Below are 12449 nucleotides of genomic sequence, written 5' to 3'. Positions count from 1 at the left end.
GCCAGGTCGGTTGTCTTGCGCCGCCACGCATAGTTGCGCGATGGCGTTTTCCCACAGCATGTTCATGAGGGGCTTAGGGATCTACCATTTGATAGGATCACTCTTTTTGATGCCCATGCTGACTCGGCGGTCCAACGACTCCTGTCTGATTGTCGTCCCAGGTTTTAATCCTCCTGGAGAGTTTTCAAATACGAGACGGTGCCGACACGTTCTATTGTGTTGCCCTTTGTGGCTTACTGAGGTTCTCAGTTGCGTGGCTGTTCAGCCGTGTTCTTTCCTTCTTCTGTTACAGCAGTATGACTGTGTTGCCTTTCATTTGAGCCTCTGCCTACGAGCATGTCTCAAGAGGGACCCTTATTTTGTAGGGAGGTGCCTTACCCTATGTGGGGTATTTGTTGGCAATTATATTGCTACTCTTCGTTGCCTAGGAATTTTCCCGCAAGTTGACTCTTCCTACTACTGTACAATATCACCTCTGGTAAGATCCATGGGCTTTGTTTATCTCCAGGGGTGAAGTGTTGGTTGTCTACGGTGAGTCCGTGACACATCCCCGCCTTCATAGGGACGTCCGTTCCCTGAGGGTTACTTCATGGTTTTTAATACACCTGTTCATTCCGGGCGTGGTCTTACGCCTCGCTGTGCTCATCTTGCTTGTTTACGGGTGGACATGCGCCCCTGGGGGGCAGGTTCCTCTGGCCAGTGCCGGAACAGTATCTTCTGTATTCTGTGAATACTTGCATGTTATGCTCTAGGTCTTTCTAGTGCCTAAGAACTTCCCTGGCAAGGTTTCCGGTTCTTGGGTCCGGTTCATTTGTTCCGGTCCTCTGCATATTTCTTAATTCTCAAGGAATATCTCTTACTTGGTGAATGCGGTCGGTCTATAGCGGAGTGTGCTTTTGGGAGACGGGCTTCTGTCTGTGCCTTATCTCCTCTTTAGGGTTTCTTCAGTTCCCGTTTAAGTGGCAGAATTAATGTCTCTTAGTGTATATATCGTACGTTATACACGCCACAAGGGTGCTCTCATTCTAGATTATTTTTGCCGTCGTATTGGGCCTTCTTGCTCACTCTCGCCTTTCGGGTACAGTCCCCTATGTGTTCCTGGCCCTGCTAGTTATCCACTCGCAGCGTCACCTTTTGGTACATTTGGCTGTATGTCTACAAACCTGAGCTTGCTCCACAGGAATTCTTCTGTTACATGTCCTACGGGGTACACATTGGTATGTGTTTTGTATTACGCACACAAGCCTTCTCTTGCGGCTCCTGTCCTTCCCCGGTCACTCTTCGGACTGTCCCCTGCTTTCATTTTTTGGCACCCCATGTGGTGTATGTTCAGGCGGTATGCTCTACCGTTACCATGTTTTTGGGTCCTTTTGGGCCTTTGTTCCTCATGGATCAGAAGAACCTGCGCTGGGCTCCTTCTTTCACCAGGGTTGCAGCATTTTCTATTGCGTTGGCACTGACCTTTCTAGTTCCTCATTCCTTCGTCTGTGTCTAAACCGAGAGGTCTCACACCATCCCTCGCCAACTTGTGGTGCTTTTGCCGTCCCTTGTCCATGTTCATTACGGAGTTTCCTGGGTCTAATATCAGCTGCCCTGGCATTGCGGTTCCCACCGTGTTTCGTCAGCCATTGACGAATCTGTTCTCCTGGAACTTGGTGGTTGTTTCTCGGACCCTCCTCCTATAGGGTATGGCTTTGGTATCTATTCTAAGTTAAGGAATCTGCTGCTAGAGGTCTCTCTCAGATGGAAGAGTTACTTACCTTCGGTAACGATTTATCTGGTAGAGACACAGTCTAGACGCAGATTCTTTAACGCCCGCCCATCCTCCCCACTCTGCGAAGACCTTTTCATATGGTGTCTTTCCGCCTGGCCCCCTCTTCCGGGTGGCCTTGGTCTTCTAGAGGTGTGCTTATCTCTTCACTCTGGGTTAGGGTATATTGCTCTGCCTGGGGCCCTTCGGACTCCCCTGTTTAGTTGGTAGCGTGTTATCGTACCTTACTTTATAGCTGGGGGTCTTGCTTGGATTTCGAGCCCTTTGGCTCTCCATTCCATCACTGTTTTTTGGCTGGTTAAAGTCTCCGCTTTCCACTGCCTACTCATGTTGCTTCTCCGGTGTTCATGCGTGGGGTTCTTCTGCTTTTAATTCCCTCACACCGCCCATGCCTGTGCTTCTTTCAATGGTAATCGGTTAGATTGGAATTTTCTTGGTGTTCCAGTCCTTCAATCACCGTTAGGTCTGGGTAGTGAACTTTTAAGTAATCGTTCACTTCTAATCACTTGTCTGGCAGCATGTTCCTTTCATATTGTGATTCTTGTGACCTCCCTCCTATGGTAACGAGCTCTGTCTGCCTTGTCCTGTCGATTGTGCACCGGCCGTAGCCCTCCCACACAGGGGCACAGCTTGGTGCTTTGTTCAGCCATTGCTTACAGCGCAGGCTCTGTGAGCTCACTCCACTACTTTCTGGTACTGGGGGCTTTCTCAAATAATTTTGTACCTTGTTATACATAATTTACTCCTTTTTAACACACACTGTTCCTATGCTATCGTAGTTTTTTGTCATGGCTCCGCGCTATGGCGCGGAAATGTTTCCTGTAGAAAACTGACGTCGGCACGCCGTGGGCGGCTTATATGGCTCCATTGACGTCACTTCCGTGGGCAACTTCAGGACGAAGCCGAGCGGCGGCGTCTCCCGGCGTGCAGAGTTATTGCTGGGAAAAAGGATTTTCCGGATCCAGTCTGATGCCTGGGGATATTCTAAGTTAAGGAATCTGCTGCTAGACTGTGTTTCTACCAGCTATATTGTTACCGAAGGTAAGTAATTATTCCCTTAGGCCGGCTTCCAAGGGTCTAAGACTGGGGTGGCACCACTTGGCAGGATAGAATTACAGATTACATAGTCTAGGTGATGGCGCAAGGTTTATTGAGACTTATACCTCTGAGGCTCAAGTCAGGAGGCCAGCCAGATATCCCGTGGAGTCACCCTGGGGTTCTCAGTTCAAGAGCTGCAGGTCCAGTACTTCTCCCTCAGTCAAGAGGCACAGCAAGGCAGTAGTCTGAAGTGGTGGTGTCTGAGGTCCAGTATTTATACCCAGTTGTGCCTTTGAAGTGTGGAAAAAACGTTGTAGAGGCTTCCCTTTGAAGTCCCCAGGTATCCTGCCTCCCCAGGCCTGGCACCAAACTACCTACAGGGAGTATACAACCCTTTGTGTGGAGACAGGACACAGCGTATTCAAGTGTAAGTGGGGCTGTACCCAGCTCTCCCCTCCCATCCTGCCAGTGAAGGCCCATCCAGTCACACCTCAGCTCACTATTGTGTGTGACTGTCTCTGATGAATACTCAAAGCTCATCTGTCAACTACACCCAGTCATGTGACCCAGATACAGGCACTAAATGGCTTGGGTACGAAAATGCCAACTTTCTAAAAGTGTAATATTCAAAATTGTAATTTAAAACCCAACTTTACCATAAGTTCGGATTTTTCATTAAAATTCCAAAGACACCAAACATGAACTGGTTATCTGCTCCAATTGGGAAATTATATCTTATTAAATGTAATAGGCTAACTCCAATGTTAGTCTGTGGAAGAGGTTGACCTTGCAGTAGTGCAAAATGAATTCATGAGGTTTCCCCTACCAGGACATGTAAAACTTAAAAGTACATGTCCAACCTTTTAAATACACCGCACCCTGTCTTCTGGGCTGTCTAGGGCCTACCCTAGGAATGACTCATATGTATTAAAAAGGAAGATTTAGCCTGGCAAAACGTTATTTTACTAGGTTGAAATGACAGTTTAAGCTGCACGCACAGGCAGGCCTAAAGCATGCTTATAGGGCTACTTAAGTGGGTGGCATAATCAGTCCTGCAGACTGACTAGTAGCATTTAATTTACAGGCCGTGAGCACATGTAGTGCCACTTTACTAGGGACTTTGTAGTAAATTAAATATGCCAATTGGGTACAAGCCAATGTTACTATGTTTTAAGGAGTGAGCACATGCACTTTAGAACTGGTTAGCAGTGGTAAAGTGTGCAGAGTCCAAAGACCAGCAAAAATGAGATTAGCAAAAATGGAGGAGGAAGGCAAAAGGTTTGGGAGAAGACCACCTTCAGGCTGGCAAGTCTAACGTGACACCACCCACCGAGCTGCATTGCAAAGAACTACCCAACCCCTTGGAAGAACCTGCATAGCTCACCAGCATTGGTGTAGTCTGATCCAGGATGGAGTTCCACCTTAAAGTCTATTCCATATAGGGCGATGGACCACATGAACAGTTTGGGAGTTTCACCTGTCATTTGCATGAGCCACCTGAGGTGCCTCTGGTCTGTCTGAACCTGGAAGTAAGTCCCAAAAAGGTATGGCCTCAGCTTCTTCAGTGCCCAGACCACAGCTAAGGCCTCCATTTCAATCGCACTTCACCTCTGTTCCCGTAGAAGTAACCTCCTGCTAATGAAGGCTACCGGTTGGTCTAGACATCCCCTTTGCAATGCTCTGAAGTGTCTGTCTGCACTATGAACTCCTTAGAGAAGTCAGGAGCCTTGAGTATGAATGCTGAACATATGGCCTCCTTGAGGGTATTAAAGGCTTTCTGGCGGCCCTCTGTCTGTTCACCTTTCTGGGCTGCTTCTTTGAAGTCAGTTCAGTTAAAGGAAAAACAATGGTGCCATATCCCTTAACAAAATGTCTAAAAGTATCCTGTGAGGCCCAGGAAGGCCATCACTTCAGTCTGTTTTTTAGGGGATTGCCAGGCCAGGATAGTCTTAGTCTTGGCCTGAAGAGGCGGCACCTTACCTCCGCCTACCATGTGACTCAGATACACCACAGAACCCTGCCCTATCTGGCACTTAATGGCCTTGCTAGTCAGGCCCCTCTACTGCAGGGCCTGAAACACATCCTGGAGATGGTAAAGGCGTTGCTTCCAGCAATACAGAACCTGGGTACTGGAGTGGTGCCCGTGGGCCCGCCGTGGGTACCAGCTCCACAGGGCTGGACCATGGGGTGTTGGATGGCTCAATCACCCCCAACACCAGCATCTTGGAGACCTCCTCCTTGATTCTGTCCGACATCTTGTCTGAGAACCTATAAATCATATTTTTAGCAGGTGGACTCTCCAGTGCCAATGTCATGGACACACTGGTGTGTGAGTCCAGGGGTGAGGGAGAACAGAGAGGAAAACTGTCCCAGCAGCTAGTGACCGTCACTTTGCTGTTCTGGGGTCAGAGTAGGCAAGAGGTTGATGCCATCCACTGACTTCGTGCTCTTGTGCAGACAGAAGTTCAGGGAGAGGCTTGTCCTCCTCTTCCACTCCTTCAACTGTCACCAGAAGCATGCTTACTTTAAACTTCTCCTGGTTGAGGCAGGTCACATGGAGCACCCTAACGGGGTTTCTAGGGGTCTTAAGATCCACCATGTAGGTGGACTCCCCTTTCCCCTCCTTTCCCATATTTGTAACAGTCAGGACACTGGCGGACAAATCTCCCTGGCTGTCAAAGAATCTTTTTCTTGGGTTCAGACTAGGACTGTTAACTATTGCTCCCTTGGGAATTATTTCTTCTGAATTATTTTGGGGGCCCTTTGAGAACTCCTTACTTTTGAGTTTTTCTCCCCTCTTCTGATCCCAGCCCACCTCTTCCCCCCCTCTCACCCCCCCCCCCCCAGATGCCTTTTTGGAAACGCTGGTGCTGATCCAGAGGTCTGCCACCTCAGCAAGCTTCCTGGGTTTAGTCAGCTTGCTGTCCACAGGGTGCTGGCACAGCTCTGTAATACAAATATAGAGCATGTGTTCCCTGAGACTCAAGTTGTACAGCCAATCACAGTCATTGATCTTGCTGCCCCTTGCCATGCCCTTCAGTGTCTTATTAGAATAGTCAAGGAAATCGGGGAGTCAAAACTGATTGGGGTGTTTGTGGTAGTCCCTGAACCTCTGGCACACCTTTTCAGGTGTCAGCCCAAATGTATCTAAAGGGATGGCTCTCATGGGGGTGTACCTGGTTTGGTCCTTTATTTCTAGGATCAGAAAAGTGTCCCTCTCTACTGGTGGCATATGCTTCCACCGACAAGCCCCCAGTGCTTCTCTGGGGTCTTGTGTACTATCCTGGTTCCTGGTCACCTCATAAGCTGGAAACCATCTATTAATGTCCTCCCCCATCACATACATGGGTGCTAGGTCTTTGGGGATCCGGACCTTCCTATCATACTCTGACACTGAGGTAATGTTAACACCATTGCTGCAATCTGCTTGTTTTGCCCTCCGTTCCAGATCTTTAAGACTCCTTTCATGAGCCAAGTCCTCCAAAGCAAGTTGCTTCTCCATCCTGATGTTGGCCAACTGTAGTTGAAACTCTTTTTCTCTCTGCCTTCTTGCGTGTCAGCTGCTTTTGGGACAGACAATGAGATGAAACACTGCTTCCTGCTCTAACAGGGAGTGCCATTGCTGGGGATAGGTCCTCCCCCCCCCCCCCCCCCCCACCCCCCACCCCCCACCCCTCCACGGGAGGCTGGATTTCAAGGCTGATGTTCAGAACGTGATTCTGCTATTCCTCATCATCCTGTTGGTCTTCTTTAGTTTCAGTGACTGGTGTACCTCCCACCAGTACTTCAGAGCCTTCTGCAGCACCAACGTCTTTGTACCCTTCTTGGTGAGGAGCGCTCTTTTATGACAAAACTGGGTGAGCTCATGCACAGTATAACTTTTCAAGTTAGCCAGCTTGAACTCAACACTGCAAACAGTCGGGTAGCAAGCAAGAAGAGTAGATATGAGGGGGAAAAATAGCCAGTCATGGAGAATTAAAAAACTTGAGAAGGTCTTCGATTATTTATGTAGGGTGGTAGTCCAACACAAAATTACTTTAAGGCTCTGCTTAAACATGAGTCCAAATCCCATTGCTGAAATGCGGTTGCTTGTTGAGGGGGTGAAACCCTTCTCGAGTAGCTACCAGAATTCTGCTCGGGATGAAGTCGCAAGCAAACCCTAAATTAATGTGCTTAACTCTCTAGTAGCTTGACAGGGAGCAGTCTGACTGCACTCTGAGGCAATGTGTAAAGTATTTGCGTAACACTTCGAACAGTAACATAGTGAAAACACACCACAAAAGGAGCCTGCAACAGAATTAGAAAAAATAGAGTACGTTTTTATGAATAAAATTAGAACAAAAAGACAAATTTGAATAGCAAGACCAGAGATATTTCGTTTTAAGGTTTTAGTGCAAATAGCATCAAAAGGTTTAAAGCACCAACTTGTGGATATCTGGCCACCCTAGACTTGGACAAAGTCCTAAGTTCAGGACGACTGCAATGAAGTGTGGGCTGGCCACAGGGACCTTGTTAGGCTCGCTAAACAAAGTATCTTAAACCCTGGTTTGCGAAGTGCTGTGAGGATCTGTGTCAAAGATGCGTTGCGCAACCAAAACTATGCATTGTTTCCAAGATTTGGCGAGGTTGCAGTGCAAGATCCTGCTGCGTCGTCTTCAAAGATCCTGTCAATGAGGTCTTGCGATGCGAAGCCCAGAGTCGAGGATGCGACTCGCAGTTGTGGCGATTAGTTGGTTCCAAGGAGCTGCGATGCAGAGTCCGGGATCGTCGAGGCTGCCCTCGACGACAAATGCGAGGGCCTATGCCGAGGTTGCAACGCAGGACTTTGCAGCAGTTCTAATCCACACAGCAGCGACGATGCATCAGTTCTGCCTGGGGTTGCGCCGCACAGTAGAGGAGATTCGTCGATTCCGCTGGATCCACAAAGGCTGGCAGAGCACCATTCGCCCACTTGCAAAGGTCCAGGACTGGGGTGGCATCACTTTGCTGTGTAGACTCAGAGTACAGGTGCAGGAGCAAGGTAGTTTGAGCCTTCTGTCCCTAAGGCTCAAGTCAAGAGGCCAGCCAGCTAGTCCCTAGAGTCACTCTGGGGTTCTGGGTTCAAGAGATGAAGGTCCAGTAATTCTCCCAGTGGTCAGCAGGTCAGCACAGCAGTGGAGCAATCCAGCAAGGCAGTAGTAAAGTAGGGCGGCAGTCCAGCAAATTGGCAGTTCTTCAACAGCACAGCAGTTCTTCCTGGTAGAGTATCCACAGGTCCCGAAGTGTAGTGAAGTGGTGGTGTCTGACGTCCAGTATTTATACCAAGTGGCGCCTTTAAAGTGGGGTAGAAGCTTCTAGAGGTTTCTCTTTGATGTCCCTAGACACCCTGCCTCCCCTGTCCAGACTAACTACAGTTGGTATGCAGCCTTTTGTTGGAGGCATGACACATCCTATTCATTTGTAAGTGGGGCTATGCCGAGCTCTTCCCTCCCATTCTGCCAGTGATGGCCCATCCAGGCACACCTAAGCTCCATATTGTATGTGGCTGTACAGGATGAATGCACAAAGCTCATCTGTGAGCTATACCTAGTCATATGACCCAGGTACAAGCTACAGGCAATACATGTCTGACAGGAAAATGGCAACTTTGTAAAAGTAAAAGGCACACAGATAATGGCCAGAATACAGAGCAAATCAAACATTCAGGCCCAGTCAACAGAACCAGGTTAAATCCATCGTTCTTTTGCTCACCATGCCACCCTAGTTTAGGCCCAGCCATATGCAAATCAGTCTTGACCCTGTGCCTCATGGGAACAATCCAGGCCGAACTGCCAAGCCAAGTCCTCCCTGGACCGGAAACCAGCATCCTGGGACCAGTTTCAAGGCATCACCCCTCATCAGCCAGGCTAGCTGGAATCCAGTGGCACAGTGAGCCCGGGACCCACGTCTCGGCATACCCAGCGCACTTGGAGTGAGAAAGCAAAAGACACATAGGTGGTGGACAGAATGCAGAGCAAATCAACATTCACCCACTGTCAATAGACCTCGGTTAAATCCATTGTTCTTTTGCTAACCATGCCACCCCAGTTTAGACCCAAACTTATGCAAATCAATCTTGACCAGGGGGGTCTTGGTAATGATGCACTCTGATGTGTGGAATTCTGTGAGTATATTATGGTTGCTTTAAGTGGTGCTTTTGGCTCTGGGGATCTGGTTGGATTTATGGTATTTAGTTTCCCCTTGATGGGTGATTTGTACATCCTGTTGAACTATCTGAAATGAGTTTGGTCATGTTGGTTCTAAAAGTTCTTCAATAATTTTTGGAATGTATTGATTTCTGATTTTTATAAGGAAGAGGTTGAAGTGGTCTTTGATGAAAGATTTGGACCTATTAAAGAGAATTAGGCTGTTAAAGATTTTGAAAAGACCGTTGTGGAGCTGTTAAAATTCTGTTATTTGTACAAGAGGCGAGATCACTGACGGATCTGATTTGCGTGTCGAAAGATTGAGATTGTTCTACAGTCCGTAAATGGCCTTAATGTAGAGGATGTTCTTGTGAAGAGATTGATAAGGTAGGAGATGTGTTAGTGGTCTCGTCAGATAATAGGAAGGTGTCATTGTACTGTGATAAGTCTAGGTGGGGATTACATCCAGGGTGTAATGAGCTTTTTATGTAGCACCATAGATGATCTGGAGGAAGTTGAGATTATGCACAAGAAATCTTGATTGAACCTGATCACGTCAGCGGGTTGTAGTGGTTGTTCTGGTTTACGCTGCTCAAAGATGACTTCTAGCAAGACATCTGCTAATGTTCTATTGTTCATTAGAAAAATGTAAGTCCGCAGTAATGAGCAGTAGAAAGCAGTTGAGGGTGAACAATTGACTGAGAATGATTCAGATTCGGTTTGTGATGAGATCTCAAAAACTTTAGGTATGCTTGATGTTTTTGAAGATATCTGCTAGTCTTCAACTCCTCTTCATTGGGCTGTTTTGGCATCTGAATTCCTTAACCAGGGAGTAATGCTTCATGCAGAATTAGTATTGCTACGTTGGAGGACTAGGAATATGTCCTCTCCTAACCAGGTTTTGGTAATAAACAATGGTCCAGCTTTGAGTCTGAGAATAAACTGTGGACGTTAGAAAGTGTGGAGTTCATAGGGTGTTGGGTGGAGTGTACAGGGAGGAGAAAGAGAAGATGGTCAGTGGTAGGGGAAGGTGTTAACGATTATAGATGAACTGTTGCAGCTGCCTGCATTTGTTAGATCTTTTAAGAGGAATGGTAGGGGGTCTGTTGAATTTGACTAGAGATGGGCTGGTGGGGTCCTGAGGTGCTCGAAGGGAGGCAGTTGAGATGATGTATGCAGAGAGGTCTGGGTTGTCGATGGGAAGATTTGAAGCAGGGGAAGAAAGAAGAGAAAGGGAGTAGTAAGAGTATTCTTCCTAGCCCAAGAGGCTAAGAAGGTGAGTTAAGGAAGAGGCAAAATTGAAAGTGGTACCGATGGTAGTAAAAAAAAGTAGTCATCTGATAGGGGAAAGCAGTTAATGGATTCATTACAGGGGAGTACCTATGGGAGATGGTAGGTGGTGCAAGGATGAAGCAGGTGGGACAAGCAAAATAGGGAGGAAGCAAACCCGAGAAGCAGTCTAGAGGACAATTGCAAAGTAAAGGGTCAGATAGAGGGGAGTTAGAGGGCAGTGCAAGTTATTTGTGTGAAGGAAGGTTGGAAAAGGGTAATGTTACTTGAAGTGAATTTGGGAAGGAACTCGCAGGACCAAGTAGGATATTTCCTTTAATTGTCTTCTCCCAGTGCTTAGGTAATTGCGACCTTAAGAGTGTTTTAAATTAAATGTTGAGTCTTCCAAACTTTAAATCATCATTTAGTATAATACATTTTCACAGTCATAATGACATAACAAACAAGCACAACATAACACCATATGTTGTAATATACAGGGTTATATCACTAGTCTAGATCTTAGCAAATGAGCATCATTAGTTTTACACCAGTGTGCATTATTGTGCTAACAGTGTGAGAGCGAAGGGAAAGGTGCCTAAATCCAGTCACACTTGAACAGACAGTCTCTCATTTTGAACGAGAACTAAAAAGTGATGCTTGCATGTTTACCCAAGATCAATGTTTATCCTATACGTCGTTTCACTTTTCAAAACAAATATTATTTAGAAAGTAGTGGCGGTACCGCCATTCGTGAAATCGAAACGGGACTCTTCGCCCATCACATCAGGACCTCCATTCTATTTAGCTATGGAGAAAGATTTACACCCATACCTGCCTCTGCCACTGGCGATATAGACATTGTGAACTACCTGATTTCCCAAACCCATTCCCTCTATCTGGACGACTGTCAATGAAAGTTCCAACTTTGAATGGGTATTATTGATTCGAATCTGCAATATACTCCGCAACCTGCTACTAATACTCCTTTTTATCAACATAACATTATCCAAATTGGAAACGGGCTACCCGAATGTTCTGTTTTTCTCGCTTGGATGGCCTTTGCCACCACCCATATACTATGTTCAGCGCCCTGATGAAGGTGGCGTAACAAATTCTGAGTTTCTCTTCACCGAAAAGCGCGTCAGCATAATCTTTTTGAGTACAATTGTTTGAAACTAATTTATCTTTTCTAGAATGAATGTGTTTGATTGCTTTGTACGAGTATGGTTTCTAGTTTGGTGTAATATGATAGGGAGCCCGAGACAAATAAAAACTAAGTTCATGTATAATAAAAAATAAGTATGTATTAAGTAATAAAATATGTTTTGAAGATGTCGGTTTCATGATATTGATTCTTTATTGAGTTATATCTATTTGAAAATAAGTGGAGAATTTTGTTTTTTTCGATTTACTTTGAGTACTTCTGGGATACACCTTGGCTTGGCAGCGATTAAAAACAATATATCCTCAGCATTTATCAGTACTTTTTTTCTTTTCCATTATGCTTTAAGCCTTTAATAGCCTTTTTCTTTTTTATGCATTCAGATAGAGGTATCACAAGATCAAATAATGGTGGCAGAGGCAATCGTTTTTGAAAGAAAGAGACAACTAGTGACTATGTAAGGCTATGGGGCTCCTTTAAAGTATGGCAGGGAACTCTCCAATTCTACTGTTTCACAGAAGACCCACCCTGTTACCCAACGTGCTCGTGTTGCAGATACACTTAACCCACAAATTAATACTGAGCAGACAGCCATGGTCTCCTATAAACTCTGTGGTAACCTATGCTTAAACCTCTTTACATTTCTGCTCCTTTCAATTGCAGAGACAGTGGGGATGACATCGAACTCTCCTCTTGTGACCGAGGACCCTGTCTGCTAGGCGCTATGCCATCGTGTAGCTGTGAATTTTTGAATGACGGTAAGACTATATGTCCCTTTTTTTGCGGCTATTACGTGCATTTCTTCTCCCCCTGATGAATTGTCATTGGAAATGTGGGTACTAGCATTGTAACTCAAAAACAGTGGTGCATTGCCAATACCATTATCCCCCATCTCTAAATACCTTTGAAAGACCATTGCTCCGTCCCGCCTCTTCTCCCCCATCCCGGACCTGAAACAAAAGGAAAAACATCTTGGATGTAAAATGAGGTCATTGAATGACAGAAGATGCATTCAATAATTATTGGCTGATAGTGGGTAATC

The 12449-nt window shown here is 46.2% G+C and overlaps 1 protein-coding gene across 5 annotated transcripts in view; it reads left to right on the top strand.

Annotated features, from left to right (window-relative positions):
• SH2B2 (SH2B adaptor protein 2) overlaps positions 1-12449 on the top strand; it is a 505642-nt gene that overhangs the window by 339356 nt on the left and 153837 nt on the right. For all 5 annotated transcript variants that reach the window (XM_085649839.1, XM_085649838.1, XM_085649836.1 and 2 more), the window contains one exon: positions 12071-12165. In XM_085649839.1, the coding sequence (XP_085505965.1) occupies positions 12071-12165 (95 nt within the window). The remainder of the gene's footprint in view (positions 1-12070; positions 12166-12449) is intronic.

This window comes from Triturus cristatus, chromosome 3_2, assembly GCF_964204655.1.
Source record: "Triturus cristatus chromosome 3_2, aTriCri1.1, whole genome shotgun sequence".
NCBI classification, from domain to species: Eukaryota; Metazoa; Chordata; class Amphibia; order Caudata; family Salamandridae; genus Triturus; species Triturus cristatus.
This window is presented reverse-complemented; position numbering and strand designations above follow the sequence as displayed.